Below are 25,957 nucleotides of genomic sequence, written 5' to 3'. Positions count from 1 at the left end.
TGTAGATCCACCCAAGTTGAAATAATTACTTTCACACCAATTTAATTTTACTCTTTGGTAACTAATGTATGTGGGTGTGCGAATAAATATATATTTCACACTTGTGGCATGAGGTTTATGATATTTTTTTGGTGAAATACATATATTTTAAAGATTGAGAAATATACAGCAAGAGTTTTAATCAATTTCAAAGTTTGTATTTTTAGTTAGAGAACACATATATATATATATATATATATATATATATATATATATATATATATATATATATATATATATATATATATATATATATATATATATATATATATATATAGTAAAATAGCAAGATTATACAGCTTTGAATTAAAGAAAGCAGACTAAATGACAAAGTAGCCTTTCATGACAGCTTTACTTAAGATAGTAACATACGTAGTCTAATCTTTCTATAAACGAAGGAAGTTTCCCTACCTGATCATCATTTTCAAGCTTAACTGTAAATGACTTTAATGAGGAATTTAAAGTGATTTGGTATTGCACAATGAACAATATGTATGCATCGTCTTGAAACTCTCTACCCGTACTTGTAATACACACCTACAATTGTAATACATAACTTAATGTTGCATTTTTACCCAAAATTAATAAAAGTAAGATTAAATACATCACCACCACCACTACAAGAAGCAAAACGAATATGATCTCCTGACGTGATACCGACCAGCCCAGGTGTTCAGGTTAGTGTGTACCGACCAACACCTGAGTCTTGTCAATATCTAGTTGAAATTGCCTCGACTGAGTAAGAATTATGTCCCTTAGAGTCCTTGATTGATTGCCAATGGGTTCAATTTCCTTTCCTCAATTTATCATGACGAGGATCACTATATCAAACATACTGTACACTTGGTTCTCTAGTGGGGAATTCTCTTTTGGCAATGGACGCGGAGGTGATTGAATGTAGATCGTTTTTGTAGCGAAGACGAAAGTTTTATATATTTATACGAGTGTCATTATCAGCTTGAGAACTGCACATATGTTCCATTAGGTCGTATATATTGGAATACGATGTATATTGGCAGAAACTTACACACGCACACACAAACTCATGCACTCTGTACATACACAAACCGTAATACACATACAACTACACAGGTATTCATGCACATACAGGTGTGTGTGTATATATATATATATATATATATATATATATATATATATATATATATATATATATATATATATATATATATATATATATATATATATATATATATATATATATATATATATGTATATATATATATATATATATATATATATATATATATATATATATATATATATATATATATATATATATATATATATATATATATATATATATATATATATATATATATATATATATATATATATATGTGTGTGTATATACTGTATATGTATGTGTATGACAGCATAATTAAGTGGGTAACCAATAGATAAAAGTCCTGGGTAAATAATGAGTTAAGAGTGTATCCTGAGGTCTGAAAACACACACCACATCAGATGATTTCATCTCCCCACGACCCCTGCTCCCCCTCCACGCCCCTCCACGCACTTCCCACGCTCCCACGTCCCCTTACACCAGTACTTCCGGACATACGTTTACCCTGAAACAGTGCTCTTTCGTCCTCTAAGAATATCAAAATCATCACCATCCACATATCAATCCAAGAATATGTCTTCTTGTGATACTCCAATACATACTTTTTAAAATTAATCTTTGAATGTGTTTAAATTTACTTGTTTACCCATGTATAATTCTTTCTCTCTCTAAGATTCTCACTAACGAAAATACGGCGGGTGAATGGTCGGATCCATTACGAGTATGACAGGAATACTTCAAACACGTCGCGGATATTCATTACCCGCTGCCAAGTTTTCTTCCCTAGCCTTAAATAACTCATACAATAGATCATGGTGCATCAGTCCGCAAGCATTGCCTTTGCCAGGGAAATTACCCACGACTCCGTTATTCCAGATGGGAAAGTGAATCCCTTGTAAATCACAATTCAATTAAGAATCATCCCCCGAAGATACTGATGTCCACCCACTGCGACAGCTAAGAGTTGCATTGTTAGAGAGGGCGGGAGCGCAACAGGACTAGCGATAAGAATTAAGGCTGTATATCTGGTGGACGGCGTGGGGCCATGTCAAGATGTATCACACGCAGGTAAAGAGAGCAAGAGTTGGGTTTTAAAACAACTCCAACAAGGGAGGAGGACTTGACGAGGTTGCGAGAAGAAAGAGGAGGAGGAGGAGTAAGAGGAGGAGGAGGAGAGGAAGGAGAGATCAGTTGGAGAACCCAGGATATGTGGCACATCACATGGTACTGTTTGCTTAATTAAGGTGACCGGATAGCTTTGTCGTGCGGCGGTGATTGTGTGTGAAGATTGAGTTCCGTGATAAAAATATGAGGAGAGCAACTGTGGATGTTCACTGAATGAATGATTGTGAAGATGAAGGATGGATTGAGTGCTGATAGGCGGAGGTGTGTGCAGGGAATACATATTGAAGTACTAATGAGCATAGCATATACGTGTATATGCACTGACTTGATGACTTGACGCATGGGTGAGATAGATGAGGGACCTGTGTGTGTGTGTGTGTGTGTGTGTGTGTTACGCTAAATGTTTTTTTTTTATTGCTTCAACTAAGTGGAAATTATTTCTTAAATGGTATAATTTCCTCTGCTTCCTCTAAAACGTCCTTTGTCACAATAAGATAGCCATTTTTACTTAAAGTAGGTTAGCTTAGGTTAGGTTAGGCAAGGTGTGAAACTATTCTTGTTTATGTATCATGATTACCTACATGATTATCTATGACTAGTCAGACGCTTCCAAAACACATAGCAGTTATACCTAATCGGCTATTATCCCTATATATGCAGATACTGAATGTTTATAGGTGATGGATTTACACGGAAATGGATATGTCATGACTCAATAAATAGATAATAGACAGAGAGAGAAATTCGTGCTAGATGAGTTGGGGGTAGGGAGTGGGTAGGTAGGTAGGTGAGTTTCAAGGAGGGGGTGGGTAGGAAGGGAGAGGGTAGGTAAGTACGTGGTGGTGGTGGTGGATGGGTTGGGAGGGTGGGTGGGGGAGTGGTAGTTAGGGAGTGGAGGAGGGAGTGTGTGGGGGTTTATGCATGAGTTAAGTGGGTGGGGAGAGAGATATGAGGAAATTCATCACCCCTGACCAGGCGTGGGCGGTCACACGACTGAGTCAGGGACAGACGACCTTTGTGAAGAAAGAAAAAAGAAACTAGTCGGAAAGGAAGAGAGAATAAAGAAAATATTAATTCGATTATGACGAGAGAGAGAGAGAGAGAGAGAGAGAGAGAGAGAGAGAGAGAGAGAGAGTCCCTGAATTTCGTATTGTGGTTGATGTGGCAGACTCTGAGAGAGACAGTGAGTGGTGTGGGAGGTCCTTCTCGGTGTCAGATGGATCAGATGTAGTCTAGAGAGCAATTAGAAGGATAAAAAATATGAGAGAGATTAGTTATAGGAATGAACAAGTGATCAACAGCTCGTTTGAGGCGAGAGTTCAGTCGGACAGCTGATGAACGTCCGAGAGTTCAACGAGTCAGATCAAGGACGATGGAGAGTTCAACTGGACGGATCTAAAACACAAGGAAGTTTAAATGGAATACTTATAAACATTAAAATTTAACTAGATTCATAAAAGAACTATCGAGAGTTAAACGAAATGAGTAAAAAAAAAGCAGGTCAAAGTTCAATCGGGCGAATAAAAGTAAAAACAGTCCAAAGTTAAACGAGATTGTAAAGTGTTACAAATAACAAGCATGAGTTAGGGCAGTGGACGCAGACGGACTGGCAATGAAGATAGTGTGTGGCATAACAACAAGCGCCTGCCAGGGGGTGAAGGGGTGGGAGGAGGGGGGGTATGTGAGGACCAGGTTAACCAGAGTCGCGGTAATATAGACGGCAAAGAGGGTTTAAAGAATGATAATGAGCGGGTGAGCGAGATACAAGATGTATTCACTGTCGTCCGAGAATCCATGACGAACATCGTCTCCTTCGCTGGGTAGTTAAGTCGAGAGAGAGAGAGAAAAAAAATAATACTTAAATCTAAAATGGCGCAAGGAGCCATTATTAACCGCAGGAGACTCCGAGGAGTCGGTGCATGATGAAGTGTCGAACGGTGGGCCAGCCCAGCCCAGCCCAGCCCAGGACCTGCGAGCCGGGGGTGGGTCGTACTCTGTAGCTAGCGGCAGTGGCGAGGGCTTTTTTGCCATCGAATTCGAGCTTGTGTCAGGGGGAGAGAGATGGAGGAATCCAGGACTGGTTTCAGTGTGGACGCTGGGGTGATCCAAGCTTGTGTAGTGTCACATTTACTGCCTGGCCCCACACACCGCTGGTGACCTCTTGCAAGGCAGAGAGGCGTGCAACAGGTCCCTGATCAATGTGAAGGGAATCGTCGAGTGATAAGACAAAGGAGTATCTTGCAATTATGACTTAAAGCAGTGCGTGCGCTGTAGCTCTCTCTTCCCCGTCGAACCAGTACTTATAACATTCTCTCTGCCACAGGACTGTACAAGAAAAAGACTACTAAAGATAATCTCATCGTAGAGGTTGTAGACTTACATGTGTTGTCAAAGTGAACTTTGAGATAATAGGAAAATGGCACAGGTAGAGAATTTAAGTAGCTGGTTAGTGCGCTTGGCAAAAACGGGACAGTTGAAACAGAAGTCAGAGACGGAAGATCCGAACGAAAACCTCAACAGCACTGACAACGACGAGGAGGATTATCCCAGGTGGCAAGGAAGTGAGTAGAACCATCTATCCGACTTTACTATTAAGAGCAGGTTCATATGACAGTGGTCCTCTGATGACGACGATTATCCGGTGAAAATTATGTAAGTATATTAAGCGGTCCGCCCATTCTGCTACCATAACAAACGCTAAGGAAGAGAAACCACTGAAATTGTGTGTTTACGGTATCTTGTGGTGTGTTGTGGTGCGTGTTGGTAATTATTGACAAGGGCGCCAAACCAAGGCACTAGAGTTTAAGTACAAACCTGAATAATAACAGAGGGACATGAGTATATGAATAAACAGTAAATGAATGAAGAAGTGAATATAATGAAGTGCTGAATAACATATTGAGTACACGGTAGATGCATAGAGAAGAGAGTTTAAGTAAGAGGTGAATACAAACTATGAATAATGAGTATGTGATCTATGTATAAAGACGACAGTGTAGAGAAGGGTTGAATAATAACTACTTGGGTGGGGGTGGGGAGCAAGTGTAAGAAAAATATAGGTGAACAAAGTTATTTAAGAGATTCGGAGGTATAATCAAAGACAATAAACAAGGGGAAATGAGAATAGAAAATAGCTTGTATTAATGAGTGGTAAAGCATTATCATCAAGAAGCGAATGACTGAAAATGAGAAGGAGAAAGAGTGTAAATAAGGGAGAGACGAATGATTAGAGAGATGAAAAACAGTGAGGATCAAATGACAATCGCCACTTACAATTAAAACGCAAAAACAAAACACGAATAACAAAATTTACAAAGCATAATTAGAAAAAAAGAAAACAGCCAATTCATGAGTTTGATATAGAATACTCTATATCCAGCTTATATGACAAGTTGGTTTTAACTATTGGTATAACCTTCGAGTTTTGGTAGTTTGCTTCACAGATGAGTATGTTGCGTCCAATACGATTTGAGTATATTGCGTCATTAAGATGGAGTGTTTTGTATTATTATTGGGATACGTTGCGTCATTAGGATGAGGTACTATGTGGTAATAGAATATCATAAACTAGATACGTAGTTTAGGATGGAAACAGACAGACAGACACACAGGCAGACAAGCACGCAGAGGTAAACAAAAGCAAACAGACGGACAGATGTAGGTAAAAATATAGACAGGGACAGACAAAAAAAATCAAGCAAAGACAGACAGACAAAAATTTACAGACAGACAGACAGATAGATAGACAGACAGCGAAACAAACAGACAGAAAGAGAAACCGAGACAGATAAATAGAGTCGTTACAGGATGACTTATATTTTGGAAAATATGTAACGATCAATAAACCATACTGTATATGTATATAAATAATTAACTACCAACAGCTGCTGGCGTGGTATAGATAATTTCATTAGGAACGGAAATACAAGATAAGAAACTAACGTTGTATTTTTACTTTGATTTGACGTGATGTCTAATATATAGTTTAATAACTTTACGGAATTTTCATCCTAATTATCTTACTTTTAGGTTGAAGGGATTATGTACATTACGTCTCCCTTTTCCACAGCTGTTGGTTACGTGTTCATTTAGTTGTTATTGTCATCTCTCTCTCTCTCTCTCTCTCTCTCTCTCTCTCTCTCTCTCTCTCTCACGGTTTTCCCTGGTCTTTGTCTAGTTCTCCTTCTCCATATTTGTCGTTCATGTGCTTTGCCTTCTCCTGTTCTTCCCAATTCTCTTACAGTCTTTTCATTCGTGTTTTTTTGGTTGTATTCTTAGTCTTTATTTACTTCTCCTCTTCATAGAAAATGTAATTTGACTCCTATTATTCCTAGTTCTCGGTTATTCCTTATCTCTCCATCTTAATCTACGTCTTACTGCACTGCTTCTCCACAGTGGTCGGTTGTGTGTGTGTGTGTGTTTCCTCTGTGTTATTCCTTTATGTCTCGTATCTCTCTTATCCACATCTTCCTCTCATAATCATTGTGTCCCTTCTGTTTCTCCTTCTGGTATTACTATCCCTCTTTTCACTGCACTTTCTTCATTTCACAATGCATGTCCCACCCTGCACCTCAGCCTTGACACTTATGGATTGATTGGATTGAGACAGAAATGACATGAATCTATCACTTCCTAACATACAATAAGATTATAAGATTTTCCTTTATATCAATAATGTATTTTCCTTGGCTCATAAAGTACAAAAAAATAAGTTCTCACTAAGCATCATTACAGTATGACCACCAGTTACTGAACCACAGCTATAAAAACGAAAATCGCATTAGAAAATAACTTAAATTTACCCATTGAGGAGATGATGATGTAATCGTATGTACTAAAGAGAACACGTAAGATTTTCTCAGATAACACATCAAGTATGGGAGAAAACTCACCCCAAAACCTCACCACGTTGTCTGGGTATTAAATGAAGTCAAAGCTACTTATAACAAAGTGGCCAAAACGTTCTTTCAATCAATGGGTGAAAGAATGAATGAATGAATGAATGAATGAATGAGTCAGTCAGTCAGTCAGAAAGTCAATATTCATGGAGCTGGCTGGCGCAGTAAAGAATTTCTTAGTAGGTTATTTAGTTCCATGAGAGGTACAGAGAGATCATAGAAGTTACAGGTATCATGAGCTATGCTAATTATCTGTATGTAAATAATATAGGTTAAATAGCAATGGTATCTGGTATAGTCTGTACGGTGTGGTGACAACCCTAAGGACAAGTTAAGTATACTCAAACGTTTATTCTTTTCAATACACAAAAATAGTGGGTAATATATGTGTTTTTTTTGTCTTAGTATATACCCATGGTAAAATAGATGCCTCAATATTTTCATGCATATCCAGGTTTGTACTTGAGTAAGTATATGTGAAGTTTCTGAGGTATCTGCTGTCTCTGTTGTCTGTAGAGAATCAGATTTGTTTTTTAAATTCATATATACCGACTGCAACTACACACACACATATAGATATATTAAATATTTACTTTGTTCGAGTAAGTTAAGTTTACTGCAGTAAGATCATTATGTATAAGACTCGTGAATAGTACTCATGTTATTCACGAGGGTATTGTTAAAAAGCATGCATTCACTAGTTTACTCAAGTACAGGTAGTACAAGGTATAGCTTAACTTGTATCGCTGGTGTAGATCTACGTTCATGTAAGTATGTAACGTATATTCACGCCACACACACACACACACACACACACACACACACACACACACACACACACACACACACATACACACACATACACATATACGTGTTGTACTTCACGTAAGTATAGATTCAAATGCTGGAATTTTTATACACTATAATCTAACCCATTAAACCATCTGTAATAGCACTGGAGATATTTTTACTACCACTCTGATATAACATTCTACATACTTTTCTATCATCATTGTGAATCATTTGGGTAGACACTTATAATCTTCCATTTCACTCCACTCTAAGTTGAAGAGGTGAAAATCGTTAACATTGGTGCACTGTCGGGGTGTGTAAAAAGTGGGACTCAGTAACTCGTAGTGTTCCCTTGTATTTTCCTCTGTCCCACACATTTATGATATACTACTGGCATAATTACCATGTATTATCTTCATTTATAACATCTGTGTTATTTCCTCTCTTCTTGTCATGTTTTCTTTGTTTTGGTTGAATCTCTAGTTACGTCACGTTGGTTTCAATACTCATAGGTGAAGGTTAGACTGATTTTCGACGTCGAGTAGTTGATAAGGGAAAATCTTCCTAGCCATACAGAGGTTCGCACGAAACGACTGGTTCATCTTTGGATCCTTAATCATAGAGTTTGAGATGTCTTATGAACAAGACTCTTCAAATACTCCCTATGAAATTCTGGAATCGGCAGTCATGACATAATCTATGATTATGAAGGCTATATCTGTCTCTCTGAATATATTATTTCTTTTCTTTAACTCCCTATTACATAATATAGTCATCTTTGTACTTCTGTCTGATTATCTGCCTCTATTTCTCTTTTTTAGACAATACAAACACCTTAAACAACACTGACTACCACTGACACAGATCAAACGTCCATGTGCTACTCGTGTGGAAATTAAGTTGCGCGGGGGAAAAAAAAGTCAGAATATGGTAATAAAAGTTGTGTTTAACGTAAACGAGATCGTAAATGCCAACTGAAAATATTATAAAGTATATATACTGGATTTTATGGGAAGAGGACGTCCTTTGTCATGCAGCTGAAAACCTTGCAATGACGGCTGTTACTTTACACCTGGACGGTAGACAGTGAGGGAGGGAGGGGTAGACAGTAGGGTACATGAGCGATACCAGGGAATACCATAGGAAACTGACTGACATTCTTAGAACCTTGAAATTTTTGATAAGTATAGAATAATATTATGGGGTCCTCGGTATATATCTATTGTATTCTACATATAGGATAATCAGTTTCTTATTTGAGAAGTTTGGAAGGAGAGAGAGAGAGAGAGAGAAAGAGAGTGGTTACCTCACCTGTCCTTTTAATAGGTAGGTGTTTGTTTCCGGTGTGTGTGTGTGTGTGTGTGTGTGTGTGTGTGTGTGTGTGTGTGTGTGTGTGTGTGTGTGTGTGTGTGTGTGTGTGTGTTTTCTTCGTTTTGCGGTGTCTGTTGTTATCTTAACCTGTCTTGAATTTTCTTCCTATTAATTTAATTTGCATATTGGTATCCTTTTGCATCTCTATATCAATTATTATGTCTCTTTTTTTTTAATCTCTCTTTTCTTTTTTCTTGTGTTTCTTTGCTCGTGTCCGTTTTTCTCATTAACCTATGCCTGTGATCCTTCTTCCATCTCCTTCACCTTCCTTGAACTCCGAGTGAGTACATACATACATACATACATCCATACTTACTTTTTCACACTTCTTATTTAGTTTTATTGTTGTAGTCCCCATTCTGTGTCGTGAACGACAGTGCTTGACAACTTACCACTCCTCTCCTTGTCTCTCGTCTATCCTTCGCCATTCGTAATGAAGACATTTACACGTGTTCCGTTTTCATAACGTTGATGCTCATTGTTAAGTAGTGTGGTGTTTTTATGTGGCGGATTTTGTTATTGAGGTGTCGATGATTTTGTCTGCTTGTCTCTATCAATTTGTTTGTTTATTTGTCTCTCTTTATGTTTGTTCGTTTTTCTATCTGTGTGTTTCTCTGTTTCTTCGTTTTTCTATTTGATTGCTTGGGCTTTTCACCCTCCATAACTTTGATGTCTCATATCAAACTCACACATTAACTTTCGGTGATTTATGCAAGAAAGTTTAGTATTCATGGTCGGGGTTAGTTATCTGTCAGGGTCAGAGTGATGGAAAACTTTAAGGAAAGTAGAAATGGATTTTTTATTTACCTTATCTTAAATGTACAGTGAAAGACAAAGGTCGTGTCGTGAAATTTGGTGAAAACATATGCCAAAGGGCTAAACTTTTGGTGCGCTCTGCCTTGTAGTAGGGGGTTCTCATAATGTTTCACGACTTATATTTAATCTTCGTACAAAACCGCGACACGACTTTTGTCTTTGAGTGTACATAACCTAGCCTATCCTATCCTACCCTATCGTATCGTATCGTATCGTATCCTATCCTATCCTATCCTAATTGAACCTTACCTAACGTCACCTAGTCTGACCTAACCTAACCAAACCTAACTTAACCAACCTTGACCTAACCCAGTCAGGATGGTGATTAATCTTCTGGTGCAATTATCTTTGGTTTGTAGAGCTTCAAGTTTGTATTTACTAACCAACGAACGAGCCGGAGTTTCATTACAATACGATAGATTCTACCTATTAAACTCTATGACCAATGTTATCCAAACTTGCAAAACACATTCATAAGGATCGTAACTTGACGTCTAGTTGTTTTTGTTGAGGTCGGAGCAGAGGTGAAGATCAACAAGGTGATGAGGAGCCAAGGTCACCCGAGGAATCTTTCGGCTGTTGTTTGAGGATTTGTCTTCAAAGTTACGGATTAAACTAATGAAATGCTATATTATCCTTTTGTTCTATCTCGGTTTTGTTGTTGTCGGTTCCTTATTTCATCAAATCTCTCCATTTTACTATCTTTCTCTCTCTCCCATCCATCAACCCTTAAAGTTCACACCAAGACGAGAGGCACGACCTGTCATCCATGGTAAAGGTAAAGTAAATCACAACGAGAGACAGATATCCTCAACTCTTGCTTGTACCTTCAACTTTGTAATGTACGACACAGGACCATGGATCTGACAAAAGCTTCGTAAGTCAATATCCAATCCCTCCTGTTACATAAGATAATCAGAAGAAGAGGGAAGGTTAAGGTGCCATTTGAGGTTGCACATAAATCTTACCATGTGTTTTGTTCAAGTCTCGAGGAGAGAGTTGGCTTACGAACTCCTTGAAGACCTGAGTGTAGTTCTGCCACCTGTTAATTTTTACTTGTGTGTGTTTGTGCATGATCGTTTGTCTCTATCAATTAAACAATCCATCGATTACTCTGATGTATACATTACATACATGAATGAGGCTGGTTTATACAGGTTTTAACAGTGTAAAAAATATAAATTATATTTTTATATGTTATTTCTTATATAGTTATCGTGCTATGTTCACTTTAAAATCTGTGTCATTCACAGTGAAATAAAAACCTTGACTATTGTCTAATGGTAATTATTTCAGCTAATTTCTTTCGTTACAGGAGAAGGTGTAATATGTTTTCTTTTTTTCTTCCTGTCCCTCATAAGTAAACTAGATAACCTGTCTTTTGAGTTCCTCAGCCATCGGTCAGTGCTCGGACTGTCTCCCTGCATGGTCTTTTATTATCTTACTCTCTTTCCTAGTTGAGGCAAAGAGTAGATGTTCCTCATGCCGGTTCTTCGGGTGCCCAGTCCCATCCTCTCCCTCCATGATATGTGACTCTTATTTCCTTTTATTCTTAGCCCGATCTTCCTCTTGATTTTGAAGTCATGCCTGCCAGTGATTTAAAGTTTTATGCCATCCCACGATTCCTTCCAACCCCCAAAAATCTCTTGGCTCACGCTTCCCCAAGAATAGTGATGGACTGTTATTCCTTAAATCATCTGTCATCCCAACGTTACTCGTGTTTCTTAAAACTAACCTAAGCTTTTCTTATGTTATGGATTTTACCAATTTCTACCACTGCTGGTCATGCCACCACCAATTATGTTACTACTACTACTATTACTACTACTACTACTACTACTACTACTACTACTACTACTACTACTACTACTGTAACACTCGCTTCCTGCTACCACCTTCACTCTTCCTATTATCATCACATCTCTCGACCACTCCCACTTTCTCCACCACCACTACCGTGACGACCACCCTCTACCACCACTTCCAGTTCCTCAACGACCAACCAAACCAGCATCTTTCTCTCAATCTATTTTTTTCACCATCGCTGCAACCAGTGCATCCACTCTAATCTACCAATTCATCTACTTCCTGAGACCTCATCTACCCCCTACTACCACTATCGTTCCTTCTCCTCCCTCCCGCCGACAGCAGCATCTCTACCATCTCTTCCACCATTACCACCACCACCATACGGGCCCGCCTCGCAGGCACCCTGAGCACCCTAGCACCAATCATCTCATACCGCCCATGTCTTGCAGGTCCAAACGGCTGCCCCCGTCGACGAGGGAGGCAGACCTACACGCGTTTCCAGACACTGGAGCTGGAGAAGGAATTTCACTTCAACCATTACCTTACCCGACGACGGAGGATAGAGATCGCCCACGCCCTATGCTTAACAGAGAGACAGGTGAAACTTGGTGGATCCCCACTACTACTACTTCTATTATTACTACTAATTCTATTACTACTGCTGCTGCTGCTGCTGCTGCTACTACTGGGTTGTCACGGTGCTGTTTATGCTTCGTGACGCTTGGAAGTTGGTGGCTGGTAGTTGTCTGGGGTACACCTCTTATTAGGTTCTGGGGATTGTAATAATTATCTGCATATGTCTTTTCTTTCAGGTTTATATTACTACAAATATATCTAGTTATACAATCATAATAACAGATGTCATTGTGTTAGAGTAACAAAAATTCCTGTCAGATTACAAGCTCAATTATAATTGATCCCACTTTTAGTATTTTCTCTTTACATCAGCAACAAACTGTAAAAGTATCTTTTAACCCTACTTTAAATGCCACAGCTAAACTTGTTATTTTCTTCAGCTACTTCAACCTTAATTTGGCAGTCATTCTTGAGAAAAAATGAGTTACTTATATTCAGACCCATCGGAGCATGACCACTAGATCATTAAGACGATAGAGTGTGTAATTTTAATCTAATGACCACTACCATCATCAATACTGCCAGGTTCTTTGCTACCTCAATGACGGTCTCGGTCAGACTAAATTACCACTTCAGTAGAAGGGAGGGATACTCGAATGGTCAGCCCACACTCATGTAGGCGTGTCATCCTGTTGTGTTGCTGTACAGTGAGACTTGCAGAGTATAGGTGTCGGGTGGTACATGTTGTGGTTTGCCTGGTGAACGGAACAAAATGCTTTTACACAAACACACACACACACACACATTCACTCTTCCCCCCTCTCACACACATAAGCACATTCACCGTATTCACACACACACACACACACACACACACACAGTCCACCCCATCCTCCTCTGACCAAATTCTCTAGAAGTTCCCTCACGGCTACCAAGAAATCGAGTGAAGGAAATTTGTCTTCCCACCTCCCATCTTTACGTTCTCTCCCCCGTCGCTGGCGTGATGCTCTGGGGTGGTGATTCTCGTATCTGTCTTAATGTATCGTCAGGAGCGATTCAGGTAACTATCGCAGCAACCTATCGTAATGCAGGTGGGAGGTGAGAACGGTAGGGTTAGTTGATAAAAGAAATGGTAGGTGATAGGTAGTGTGTTCTTCCCTTAGTGTCGATGTTACGGAGGCGTTCCTCGTTGGGGAGCTGAGTGTTGGGAAGGAGTTGGTTTTGGCGTTGGAGAGATGGTTGGCTGTTGGGGGAGGTATTGGGTTGGTGTTGGAGAGCTGAGTGTTGGGTAAGAGTTGGTTTTGGTGTTGGAGAGTTAGTTGGAAGTTGGGGGGAGTTAAGTTTTTGGGATATTAGTTGTGTTTTGGGAAGCTGTGTGTTATAGAATTGGTTGAGTACTGAGGTGGATGAGTGACCTAGATTGTACGTTTGTGGGTGTGGTATGAGGACAGAAAAATTATTAGGTGGGTGTGGGTTTGGGTGGGTGAGAGGGTGGGTAGATAAGTGGGTGGGCAGGTGGGGGGAAAATTATCATTATCGTCATTTTCTTTCAATATATTTCAAACGTTACAATAGAATAGATACTGTATATACCAACTAAAATACTGAAGAGGTATTTGTGAAATATATTGACAAGAAATTTGAACCATATCTTCCATACCATTGTAAATTAATGAACATTCTCTTAACCGGGTGAAATAAATGAATGAAAAGATGCATTGTACCCTAAGCAATATTGAGATAAATTTAATCCAATGAAATCACTGAATGAACGGATATATTTTCAGTTAATATGGAATGAAAACTGTGTTACGAAAAGGGTAGAAGGAAGAGAATGAACGAACGAAGAGAGTGAAAATTACATAACGAAAGCGACGGAGAAAGAAATGAATGAAACGAGACTCCAGTGAAGACGGGTAATTAAGTCGTGTGGACCGTATCGCTTGTGGTATATTATTTATAAAGTGTGCGTGCCTGGACCGTGAACCAGACAGACAGGCAGACAGACAGACAAACATATAATTCAAGTAAAATAGAAAAGAGAGAGCCAAAATGAAAAAGAAAGAAAAAATGATTCGAGGAAAGAAAATGGAACAGCCCAAAACATAGAAAAACAAAGAACGAGTGAGAGATAGAGGGAAGGGTGGGGGAGAATGGAGGAACAGAGTGGACCAGTATCGAATCGGCTTCATAACTCAATAAGCTGGGTTTCACTGTACACCTTCCCGCTCTGGTCTTGGCATGCAGACGACACCCGCGTTTGGGTTTCGCCGTGCAGAAGCGGTACAAGAACATACAGATCACTGGCGCTGGTGTGATACGTGGATCGACTCGTAAGGGCCACTAAAGACGCGCTTTTTGAGGTCGGTGGGAGGGCTACATGCTAATGAGACATTCAAGAACCTTACCCCAATGGCAGCAGTGAAATACTAGTACTGCTACCGCTTGTATGACTAATATTACTGTTACTACTTTGACTATTTCTGGTACTAATACTGTTACTACTGTTAATATTGCAAGTTCTACAGCTACTTCTAAGCATTGAGAATAACAACAACAACAACTATAATAATCATAACAATAAAAGTAACAAGAGCACTAACAATAATACCAGTCCTGCATAACAACAATAGCAAAAAAAACAAAGCAAAGTGGTTAACAAATTAAAGAAATAACCATAAAGATAACGATATCACAAAGAAGTTACATTAATGGCAAACATAACCTTGCAAACGACAGTAAAACTAAACTAGAGTGGTCTTACTATTCGTGATGACAAAGATACTTCCTAATGTAGCATGTGTGAGAATAGTTCTTGTCACGAGAACCGACAGCGTTTGTTTATTGCCTGAGCTCCAAGTGATAAAAATGGGTCGTATCTGTGCAAGTACTGTACCTTAGGTGTATATACAGAAGTTTTGTCCCGTGTTGAACTCAATTGGGTAAACTAGGGGTCTGTGAGGGAGAACTGAGCGAAGGGGGGAGGGAGTTGAGGGGTAGAGGAGAGGGGAATTGGGTTAAAGGGAGAGACAGAAGGAGAGGGGAATTGGGTTCAAGGGAGGGACAAGAAAAAGAGGAGACAGGGGATGTGTTTGAGGTGGAAGAATTGAACGATGGGAGGGGAGGGAAGGGGGGGAGTTGAAGAGGGTTTGTTAGGAAAGATAGAGGCTGGAACTACAGTATGTATGTTTGAAGAAATGGTACACATATGTTAAGTGTTTTGTACAGTAGGTGTTACACAGGTGCTATAGTTACTTTATTGTGTTGTTACTCAGGTGTTACACAAGTGTTAGAGAGACCAGAGCTAGTGATCTTACGCAGGTGTTGCAAGAAGTAATCAAGATAATTCTAATGTTACGTTGATACTCTAGAAGCCTTGCATATGTTATTCCAGTGTTATTTGGGTGTTCCCTAGGTATCAGACACACATATACAGCATCACACATTTTGTACAAAGACACTGAGAAACAAAGAAAACGAAGCGATATAATTTACTGCCTTCATTATCCTATAAAACATTATGAAGTGAGAAGTCAAAATTTTTATTACAGCTGTTATTGTAGCATACACTTCATTTGCATATCTTCTTATCACCACATTTATGAGTCATTGTTTCCGGTACTCAACGTTGACATGAGATCCTAATCGTCAACATATAATTTGTCATTGGAATAATCATACTATTTAAGGTAATAAAATAGGGAATGATATTTAGGTTTGATAAGAAAATATAGTCACATTCAGTCACATTCTCTCTCTCTCTCTCTCTCTCTCTCTCTCTCTCTCTCTCTCTCTCTCTCTCTTTCGTGCATAGGGTGGTAGATAAATGGAAACAGTTACTCAGAGAAGGGAGAAATAGTGGGAAGATGTACAGCACAAGGAAAGTGTACACAGAGACAAACAATTAAGGAATAATTTTAAAACCAGTACGAATTTCCCAGTCGATATATCTTACATGCTTCACCACTTAGTCTATTTTTCTCTTATTAATTATCCTCCATATAAAATTACTTCTACGTGTCTAAATAACTTAACTAATTAACCAGAGTGACAAATCATCAGATAACATAGGATGATATTTTCATTAATCAACCCATGAAAAATATGCAATTGTACAAAAATCATCCTGGCCAAGAATATAATATTTTGATATAAACTTTTGTCTTATGGATGTTATTAAAGTGACACGCCCAGTCCCAGGTGCACAAGAGGTGTTGAAAATGGCCCTCCGTTCTGATTGATGCAGGTGTGTGGGTGTACTGATGAAAGCCTATCATTATGTAGGTGTTTCTTACCCTCTGGCTTATTCAATTGTCTGTTTTTCATCCACTGCTCTTTATCTGTTTCTCAATATCTTTCTTTAACTCACGGATGCAGACACTTACACAAACGCATATACATAAACACACTCACAAGCATATATATGTACACACACACACACACACACACACACACACAGTACCTCCAACACGAATAAACAGTTCATTAATTACCACTAAATTACCCCGTAATTGCCCAGAAGCTGAGGGACTAATGGCAGTACAGCTATCAAGAGACGGGCGGCAGGAAATGTACCCAGAGAGGAGGAGAGTGTACGAGGCATTTCCCAACACACGGCCATGTCCTTTAATTCCATATTTGGTCGACGACTTACTGGAATAGTTTCCTCTTAAAGGCTTGTTAAGAGTATATAAAGGGAATACAGGAAATACAGGTTTATGTTTTGTTTGTTTTTTTGTTCTGTTTTTTTAGGGTGTTACAGTGGTGGGAATAGTCGTTTGATTTTTCTCTGTATTTATTTATTTATTTATTTATTTACGTATCTCGGTTTTAATCTATTCGTATAGTTATATGAAAATCTATAAGTATGTTTAATTATAGTATTTATCTACTTATGTATTCTCTCATTTGTTTTTTATCTATTAGTTCGTTTTATTGTTTACTCTTGTATGTATTATTGATTTATCATTGTTGTTTATGTATTTGTTTGTGAAGGATGGTCAATAAGGGGGAGGGAACACAGAGGGTTGGTAGTTAAGCCCAGCATCAGTGTAGAGAATAACTAACTTGTTACTAAAATCAAAACACAAGGACGAGTCTCTGGCTTCAACAAAATGGTCAGTGAACAACAAAGACGCCTCCATCTTACAGAGGAAATGTTGAGAGAGATAATTCATGAATAAGATTAATGACCATGGCAGAACTTGTTGTTGCGTCTCAACACGGGAGGGAGTGTAAAAAAAAAAAAGACCAACGACACGGAAATTACTCCAGGTGAATAATGTTGAATAATGACATATCATTACTCTTTTTTTACCCTCCTTTACAATGACATGGAAAAGTGTTGCCGGTATTACAGACCAGTTGGGAATTAACCTTAGCATTATGCCCGGCTTACTCAGGCCAGTTAAATTCACTCCTGTTACGACCATTAACTAAGATGGAAGAAGCCGTTTCGTAAGAATTCAGAGCTGTAAAAAATAAGGAGAATTTAACCCGGCGACCGCACGGGAGTCCTGAGGTGCCGAATTGTTACCAGGGATAGAGAGAGGCAGTGTCTGACCTCCTGCAGACGTCCTGGAATCAAGTGTCATTATAATCCGGGAGAGATACAGAGAAACCTCCTGTACGAGTACCACTAAGAAAATAAGGAGGTCAGAGTTAGGTATTCTACAGGAGCCTCCCACCGTCCCTGTGTTATGAGGGGTAGAGAGAGGTCAGTATGTGACCTGAGTGGCTACGTTTTCATAGAGGAAGAGAGGGGCGGAGTCTAACCTCCTACAGGATTCCAGGAATTTTGTTACAGTAGAGGCAAGTAGATACTAGAGCAAACTCCTACTGGAACTCAAAATCTCCTTGTGATCATAGAGGCAGGGAACATAGACAGATCTACTCCAGGATATCTGAATCATTGAATGTCCCGTTGACAGCAGAAGTAGGAAGATAAAAACCCACAGAGCAGTGTAAGAACTCTTGGGTGACCTTTTGGCAGCATGGAAAGATAAATACTGATCTCCGACAAGAGTCCTGAATATTCATGTGTTAACAGGAACAAGGAAAGCTGGATCAGATCGCCTACAGGAAGTCTGTGTCCTTTTGGCAGCAGAAGCAGGGAGAGACAGAACCAGACCACCTACAGGCGTTCTAAATGTTCATCCGACAGCGACAGAAAGGAGAGGCAGACACATACCTCCAGACTTCCTCCAGATGTGGCAATTTCAAGACTAAATTACAATCCCCTCGATAGATATAATTGACATGTGGAAACCCAGATCACACGCTCCCTCTTCCTGCTCACCGCATTTTCTTCCCAATTAACATAGACCTATTTATATGTTTCTCAGATATGCCAAAACTTCAAGACACAGGAGATGTAATCCAAAAGATGTTTTTACGAGAATTACGAATAATAACACTTGAGAGTATGTAGTCAAGTGGTTATACTCAATGCAAGGAAGAGCAATTTCAGGAATTTCATTATATACAAGAACTTCAAGTATACTTCTGACGTGACTCTTAATGATCAGTAAGAGATCTCTCATTGTTGATAGAAGGGCCTCATACGTGGGGTGTTAAGGACATTGACACGAGTATGATCACCACTCCACCACTGGCCTCCCACAGTGAGCTGAGCAATGAAGACCCGCCAAGTTGTTTATGGAGTAGAAAGCTGCCCTATCACTTAGAAAGCTGTTTCTCGGGTATTTATCAGGTTTTGTGCTTGGGCTCATACCTAGAGGCAGGCGAGTCTCTCCTTACTACTTGTAAATCAAAATCCAATTATATCGTCCGGTCTGAAACAGCTTACCGAGTTCAATTACAACTAGGTCTTTCTTTTAATTGTTCATCTGTTACTGGGATAACCCAAATCTGACTTTGAAACAATAATACAATGTTCGAATCGACTTCAGGTAGCTACATGAGTCACTGAAGTTGTGTTGTATTATGGGTTCAAGTTACTGTACTATGAATCCTTGTTGAAGTTTGTGTTCAGGAGAGACTATCATAACACCTTCTTGGTCATCCAGGCTCCTGGTAATGAGGACTTGTAAAGACGTCCACAAACCCGTCTATTCGCCAATTTGCTTATCTATTAATTTATTCACCTTTTCATTGGCGAAATATCTAATAACGAGGATTATTTCAAAACTTCATAAATTACTTATGTTTTGGGGTATGAGAAGGGGGGGGGGGGAGCACTTACCTGCTGGTCTCTCGGTATCTTAAGTACCACCTCACTTGTACATTAGCAAAAACTTGCCTCTCTAGACTCTGATTATATATGTAAATTGCAATATTAGTTTCAAAATATAAATGAGGCCAAATCTTTCATAATATTGACTACTTTTTGTCCTGTTTTCGAAGATAGTCAAAAGGAATTATAATCATCCAGTGTGTGTGTGTGTGTAGCTCATTGAAAGTCTTCTTTAATACATGTAATTTGTTAAACACAATTTCATCTGGTATTTAAAGACGATAACTATTAATATTTATTTTAATATTTCACATCAATCGAAAGTCATTAAATCATCGTAGGATAAATAGCTAGAGAGAGAGAGGGAGGGAGAGAGAGTGAGTGAGGGAGAGAGAGAGACAGAAGAAAAATGATTTCAGGGGATTTCTCTTCAACATTCCTTTCCGGGGAGGAGACCAAGATCGTCAGAATGGATCACCTGTTTTGGTTATCATGAGGACTCGACACTGTTTCAACCCCAGGCTTCGTTTGAGACAAAATTCGATGAACTGGAAAGAAAAAAAAGAATTGATACAATGCTAAACAAATTCAGATCAAACACTCCGTCTCATGGGTGAACGACAAAACGGGAAAGTATTTTGAGAGATTAATTGATCTGCCTACGAACGGGAGAAAAAAAACAAAACAAGGCAAAAAACACCAGCGGTAAAAGTTAGTGTGTAGGTCAGTACCATCGAGCCACCCAACCAGCAAAGGTCACTAGCTTGATAATACCACATAATGCGTCATAAAACCACAAGGCGAAGAAAGGCAGAACGAGAGGAGGAGGAGGAGAGGAGGAGGAGGAGGAGGAGGAGGAGATAGAAAGAGAAAAAAAGATAGGGATAAGAGAACCTGAAAAGAAAGAAAGGAAAAACGAATAATATCACTACGTCATAGGACATAGACTCCCAATAGTGCTAAGCATGGAAGAAGAAAGAGAAGGAGAAGGTGAAGGAGAAGACGACAAAAAAAAAACACATTCCAGGGTAGAAATCTTTGCTCATCCTAAACCGGTATCAGGCTGGGGGGGAGAATATACACGGCCGTCGCATTTTATCTTTAAAAGTTATTGATTATGACCCTTAGGTAAAATATTGCCTTCTTATAAAAATATATATATGACCATCATGGTATTATGTCCGCTGAGCCAGAGAGAGAGAGAGAGAGAGAGAGAGAGAGAGAGATGGGAGAGAAGAAAGGAGATAGAATTAGAAAGTGTAAGGGAAGAGAGGGAAAGAAAGAAAAGAGAAGAGAGAGAGAAAGAGAGGAAAAGAGAAAGAGAATGAAAGGAAAATATAAAAAAAGGAAAATGTGAACGAAAGAAAGGAGAGGGAAGATACGAAAGACAAAACACGAAAGACAGAAAAACAAGAGCAGAGAGACTACGATAGACAGATATAAAAGAGATGATGAAAGAGAAGAGAAGAATCAATGTTGTAATCACCACCGTAAAATCTTTTATTCAACCTCTCATTCATAAATTACAATTAGTTGTAATCAGAGTAATGAATAGGCCTCAACATACGATGCCTTTTCTTCTCTGAACTGTGGCTTTCGTCTTTATTTGCCTTCTTTATGTTTAAACCTGGATTAATAAGGGATTACCTGGGTTAAGACACGAAAATATTGGCCGGATATTTCAACTCAAGTTACGATGCTACAACAAATATAGATTTTTAATTAGTAGTTAATTAGATTAGTAATAGAGTCTGGTAGAAGTTTGTTTGTTAATCATTAGGTCATAAATAGGTCGGATATTTTTCAGTCTGTATTTATCTTTAATTGATACATGATAATATAGCAATTAATTTCACGCTTCAACTGGTTATGTAAATCATTATTAGGCTTCTTGAGAATTGAGGAAATGTGAGAAAATTGTTTGTTTCTTAGTAAAAATTATAGTTTAACGCCAATAGTCATAGATTATTATGAAATATGTAACTGCAATTTCACGCTCAAACATGATATATTTTGTAAAATATAGCGAGCAATACTTTATGAAATATTCCTCTCTTATACCTAAACATAAACATGCGACTGATAAAATTTTCAAAAGCATATATCTATAATCCTTATGTCACGAGTAAGTTATTTGCAAATACATCTATCCTTGCCCCCCCCCCTCCCTTTCTCCTTGCCTCCCCCTCCCTTCCTTTCCCTTACTACTACTACTACCACTCAATACCCTCCCCTGCTACTCCCCCACCCAATACCCTCCTCAGCTGACACTCCCACCCCTCCCCTATCACTGTCACCCCTTTCCTCCTTTTCCCTCCTCTACCACCCCCACCCCTTCCGCTCTTCTACCACTACCCATCCCTTCCCTCCCCTACCATTCCCCACCCTTCCCCTCCCCTATAATTCTCCACCCCTCCCCCTTATCGCCTCCACCCCTTTCCTCCCTTATCACCACCCCTTTTCCCTTCCTCTACAACTTCTAAACTATTTCTCCCCACCACCTGCCCCTCCTGGTTCATACCCTCCTCCTGGCCCTACCTCCTGGCCCCTACCCCCACCCACCCCCACTCTTATTCAACCACTACTCACCCCTCTCACCCCCCCCCAAATTCCTCCTATCCATCCAAATCCACCCTGTTCCCAGTCTCTGTCCCCCACCCGCCCACCCACTCTCCACCCCCTACACACCTCCATCATAAAAAAGTGGAGGCAGAGCAAAAATTCCAATTATAACGGCATCAGTACTATATATTGTTGACATAAAGTGGTTGTGGGGAAATAACTCGTGTGACAGGGAGTTGGAGGCATATATTCACGAAGAGGCGTCGCTGAGGGTAATAACGTGAATCGTTATAGATCATAAAAGGGTCTTGGGTCGTGGTTCATACCGGCCCATATTGCTCATAAAACGTTGCCAGGCCCCAGGGGATATGACACCCTGGTAACCAGCATGTATTCTGCCTCTTATAGGTTGCTGCCATGATATAGACGTGATCTGGGAATGACGTAGGCATGAGCTTGTCTCCTGTATAAACGATTTTTTTTTTACGGGGAAGGGGGATAGGAGAGGGAGGGGAAAGGAGGTCAAGTGTACTTATGGTATGATCTTTGTTGCAGTGTTTTATGTCATATTTATCTCATAGTATTATATTATGAAATATTATGACATGGGGTGTTGCCTTTACTTATCAGTAATCCTACCAGCTTTCAGATAACATCATTTTTGTACCACTGTGACTCGAACTAAGTGGTAAATATAAAGAATTTTGTTCCAGTGTCAACTTGAGCACTGTGGCAAGACATTGTCACCGAGTCAGTGAGTGGCTCAACAAGCACTCGTCAGCCTCGTACTTTATGTTACTGTTTTGTTACTGTACATTCCAGGCCATAATGTCCCTTGGGCACAGCACTATACATTCGTCGTTCCGTTCCTGTATTGACTCGACTATTTATGTGTGCAAGTCACGTGCAGTCTGCCAACACCTGTGGCACGAAGAATACCTGCTACAGAACTCTCATTTCCATCCACAAATCAAATTAAATGGTCTTTTATCATGGGATGCAAATGGTTGTGGCAACCAGCTCAGAATTACTCCAATTTGTTATGCTTCTCACTGTGGCCTTAGACAAAGATAAACAGAGAAAACAAAACACAGAGACATAATCAAAAGTCATTATAAAGTAAATCATCTATAACTATTACCTTCAAGATATATTTGAACACCATTACTGAAGTTTTATTCCGATTTTTTTATTGTGGTTTTATTGGAGGCGAAGTAATCCTTGTCGGTAAGTGTTTAAACGTTTGATGGCCGATTTAACAGATTTTTTTAATCCTAAAGTTCCTCACAGGTGGTAGTTATCCATCCAGCCTGGTAGAGCAAACTTCCTGAATGTGATTTCAATTGGTTGTTGCGGTTGGCGATATAAGCTAATGTTAGGCGAGGTGTTGTTTATGGAGTAATGATTACGTTGGAGACTTACAACGGCCGCCATCTCTTACAGCTCGTAGTCACCCACTCGACGCGCTCGTAAAAAAGAATGCAAAGAAAAACACAAACACTCGTTAAACTGGAAATAGATAAATCCGTCCCTTAAAGAAAAAAAAATCGTTAAACGGCATAGAATCGTTCCCTCTTATCGTCCCACAACACAACTGATCTTATAATAGGACGTTAATCAGGGAAAAAAACCCAGGGATTAACGTATATCTGGTGAGAGATGCTTCGATCAGGGTCTAAAGTCACCCACATCCTCCTTTGGAAATGCTAGTTAAACACAGTATAATACTTATTCACTTCCGGGCAGACAGAACTCGCTTTCTTCTTAGGAATTACTCGTTAAATAAATCAGTGATGAACTCGACGTTGAAAGAAATATTCGTTAGATACACTAAAGTACACATTTACTCCCAGAGAAATAGAAACCATTCGTTAAACACGTCGTTGAATGACCTGCTCTTACAAGAAATACTCATTAATCATGACCCCCCAGAATTACAAGTCCCACATTAAGCATTAACCGAATCGCCTCCATTGACAAAACCGACATTCTGTTTGGCCGTCAGTGTTGTGTTGAGTCTCTAGGTCACGCAAAAGTTGGAGGAGTTACTGGCAACGAGTGGAATTTTATGTGCGATATTTTACAAGTGTATAGCGTGTATGAGTAACTCGTCAGTGAAAATTTATGAGTGACGGCTGAACAAGGTGATGTTTGAATGAGTGACTTGAATCTGGATTTTTATCAATGGAAACACTTAGTATATTGTTGTCATAATAGGTAAATGGCAAAAACACTTGATTATTTATAGTTTGAAAACTAATTTCATTATTCACAGCTTAATGAGTAACTAGGGTGAGTAACATTTAACAATAATATGACACTATTATCTTAAGTAACTAGGTTGCGTAACTTTTAACAATAATTGGTAACTATCATCTTAATTAGTAACTTGGGTGAGCACCTGAATCCCACCAAACTCAGCTTTCACAACATAGTCTAGTCTTCGACGCGTAATTGGACTGGTTTTCTTTACATCATCGTCAGTGCGGATGGTCAGCTGCATGGCCTTTTTTTTTTTCATCATAGCCATAAAACTAAATCCAGCTTAAGCTTGAGAGGTGCAGCTAAAGCGTGTGGTAGCCTCTCTGGGGGGGTGGGGGTGGGGTAGATCCTTCCTCCCATAATGGCTCGTCAGGAGGATACGTACATCAAGACACAACTTCCTGTCCGTGCTTTTTCTCTACCGGTCATTAGGATTTTTTTCTTTTTATCCTGTTATTGAATCGAGCTGGCACCTCCTCGCCTGCGTAATTTTTTTTTCATAATCTTTATTTTTTTTTTTTGTCAGTTCATGAGATTTACGACCCTGGTAAATAAAGCTTGGAAAGTCGTGGTTGTGTGGTCTTCAACGAAGTAAGAAACTGCAATTGGTATGTACTGATGTTGCTAACCACGTGGTCCAGTGGTTGGCAATAAAAAATATATATAAAAGGAATAAAAAAAAGCAAGTAACATTGATAAAATAAGTGTCAATAATATACGAAAATTTAGAATTTTTCTTAGGGCTGTTACATGCAAAGGGGACACGGGACAAATAGCCAAGTTGCATGTTAATCTTTATTTTTATGTTATATATCATTGTGGTTTTAGTCTGACACCCACTTGATGATAATTCTTATGTTTGACAATAATAAATGTTATCTTTTATTTTCAGTAACGTTTTTATTCCATTGCTTTATTCTTTGTTTTGAGATTTTTGACCCTGGAGTGAGGAAGGATGTTCATATTTTCGTCAACTGACTCGGTTGCTGTTGATAAATATTCAATTGATAAAAACGAAAACATAAACAGAGAAGAAAAGATGTAATGAGAAATATCACAACTGAAAAGAAATGGGAATAATAATTATATAATCGTACATATAAATAATAACATAACACGAATGAGAATAATAACAATGATACTAATATTATCTAAAACAACGAAAATGAGATAAAACGTTAAGAAAACTTTTTTTTTGTCTTTCCTCCTCTCACCAATTATGATGTACAGGTTCGTAGACTATTATAATCGTGTCAGGATAAGGAACAAGGACTGCTGAGGGAGAGAAGGAGGGGGAGGATTGAGGGGAGGGACTGCAGCAGGGGCTGAGGAAGGGGCAGGGGCTGAAAAGGGAATTAAAAACATGTTGAAGTCATAAAATTTAAAAACAAAACATTTACTGTATTTACAGGAGTATTTGTTTGCTCT

General features: G+C 39.1%; 1 protein-coding gene across 2 annotated transcripts in view; it reads left to right on the top strand.

Moving 5' to 3' along the window:
• The window catches only part of LOC121869373 (homeobox protein abdominal-A homolog), a 173,103-nt gene that overhangs the window by 105,521 nt on the left and 41,625 nt on the right, over window positions 1-25,957 (top strand). For both annotated transcript variants that reach the window (XM_042370709.1, XM_042370710.1), the window contains one exon: window positions 12,384-12,532. In XM_042370709.1, coding sequence (XP_042226643.1) covers window positions 12,384-12,532 — 149 coding nt within the window. The remainder of the gene's footprint in view (window positions 1-12,383; window positions 12,533-25,957) is intronic.

This window comes from Homarus americanus, unplaced genomic scaffold, assembly GCF_018991925.1.
Source record: "Homarus americanus isolate GMGI-L3 unplaced genomic scaffold, GMGI_Hamer_2.0 scaffold36734, whole genome shotgun sequence".
In the NCBI taxonomy this organism is placed as follows: domain Eukaryota; kingdom Metazoa; phylum Arthropoda; class Malacostraca; order Decapoda; family Nephropidae; genus Homarus; species Homarus americanus.
Note: the sequence above shows the minus strand (reverse complement) of the source record. Positions and strands in the feature narration are given on the sequence as shown.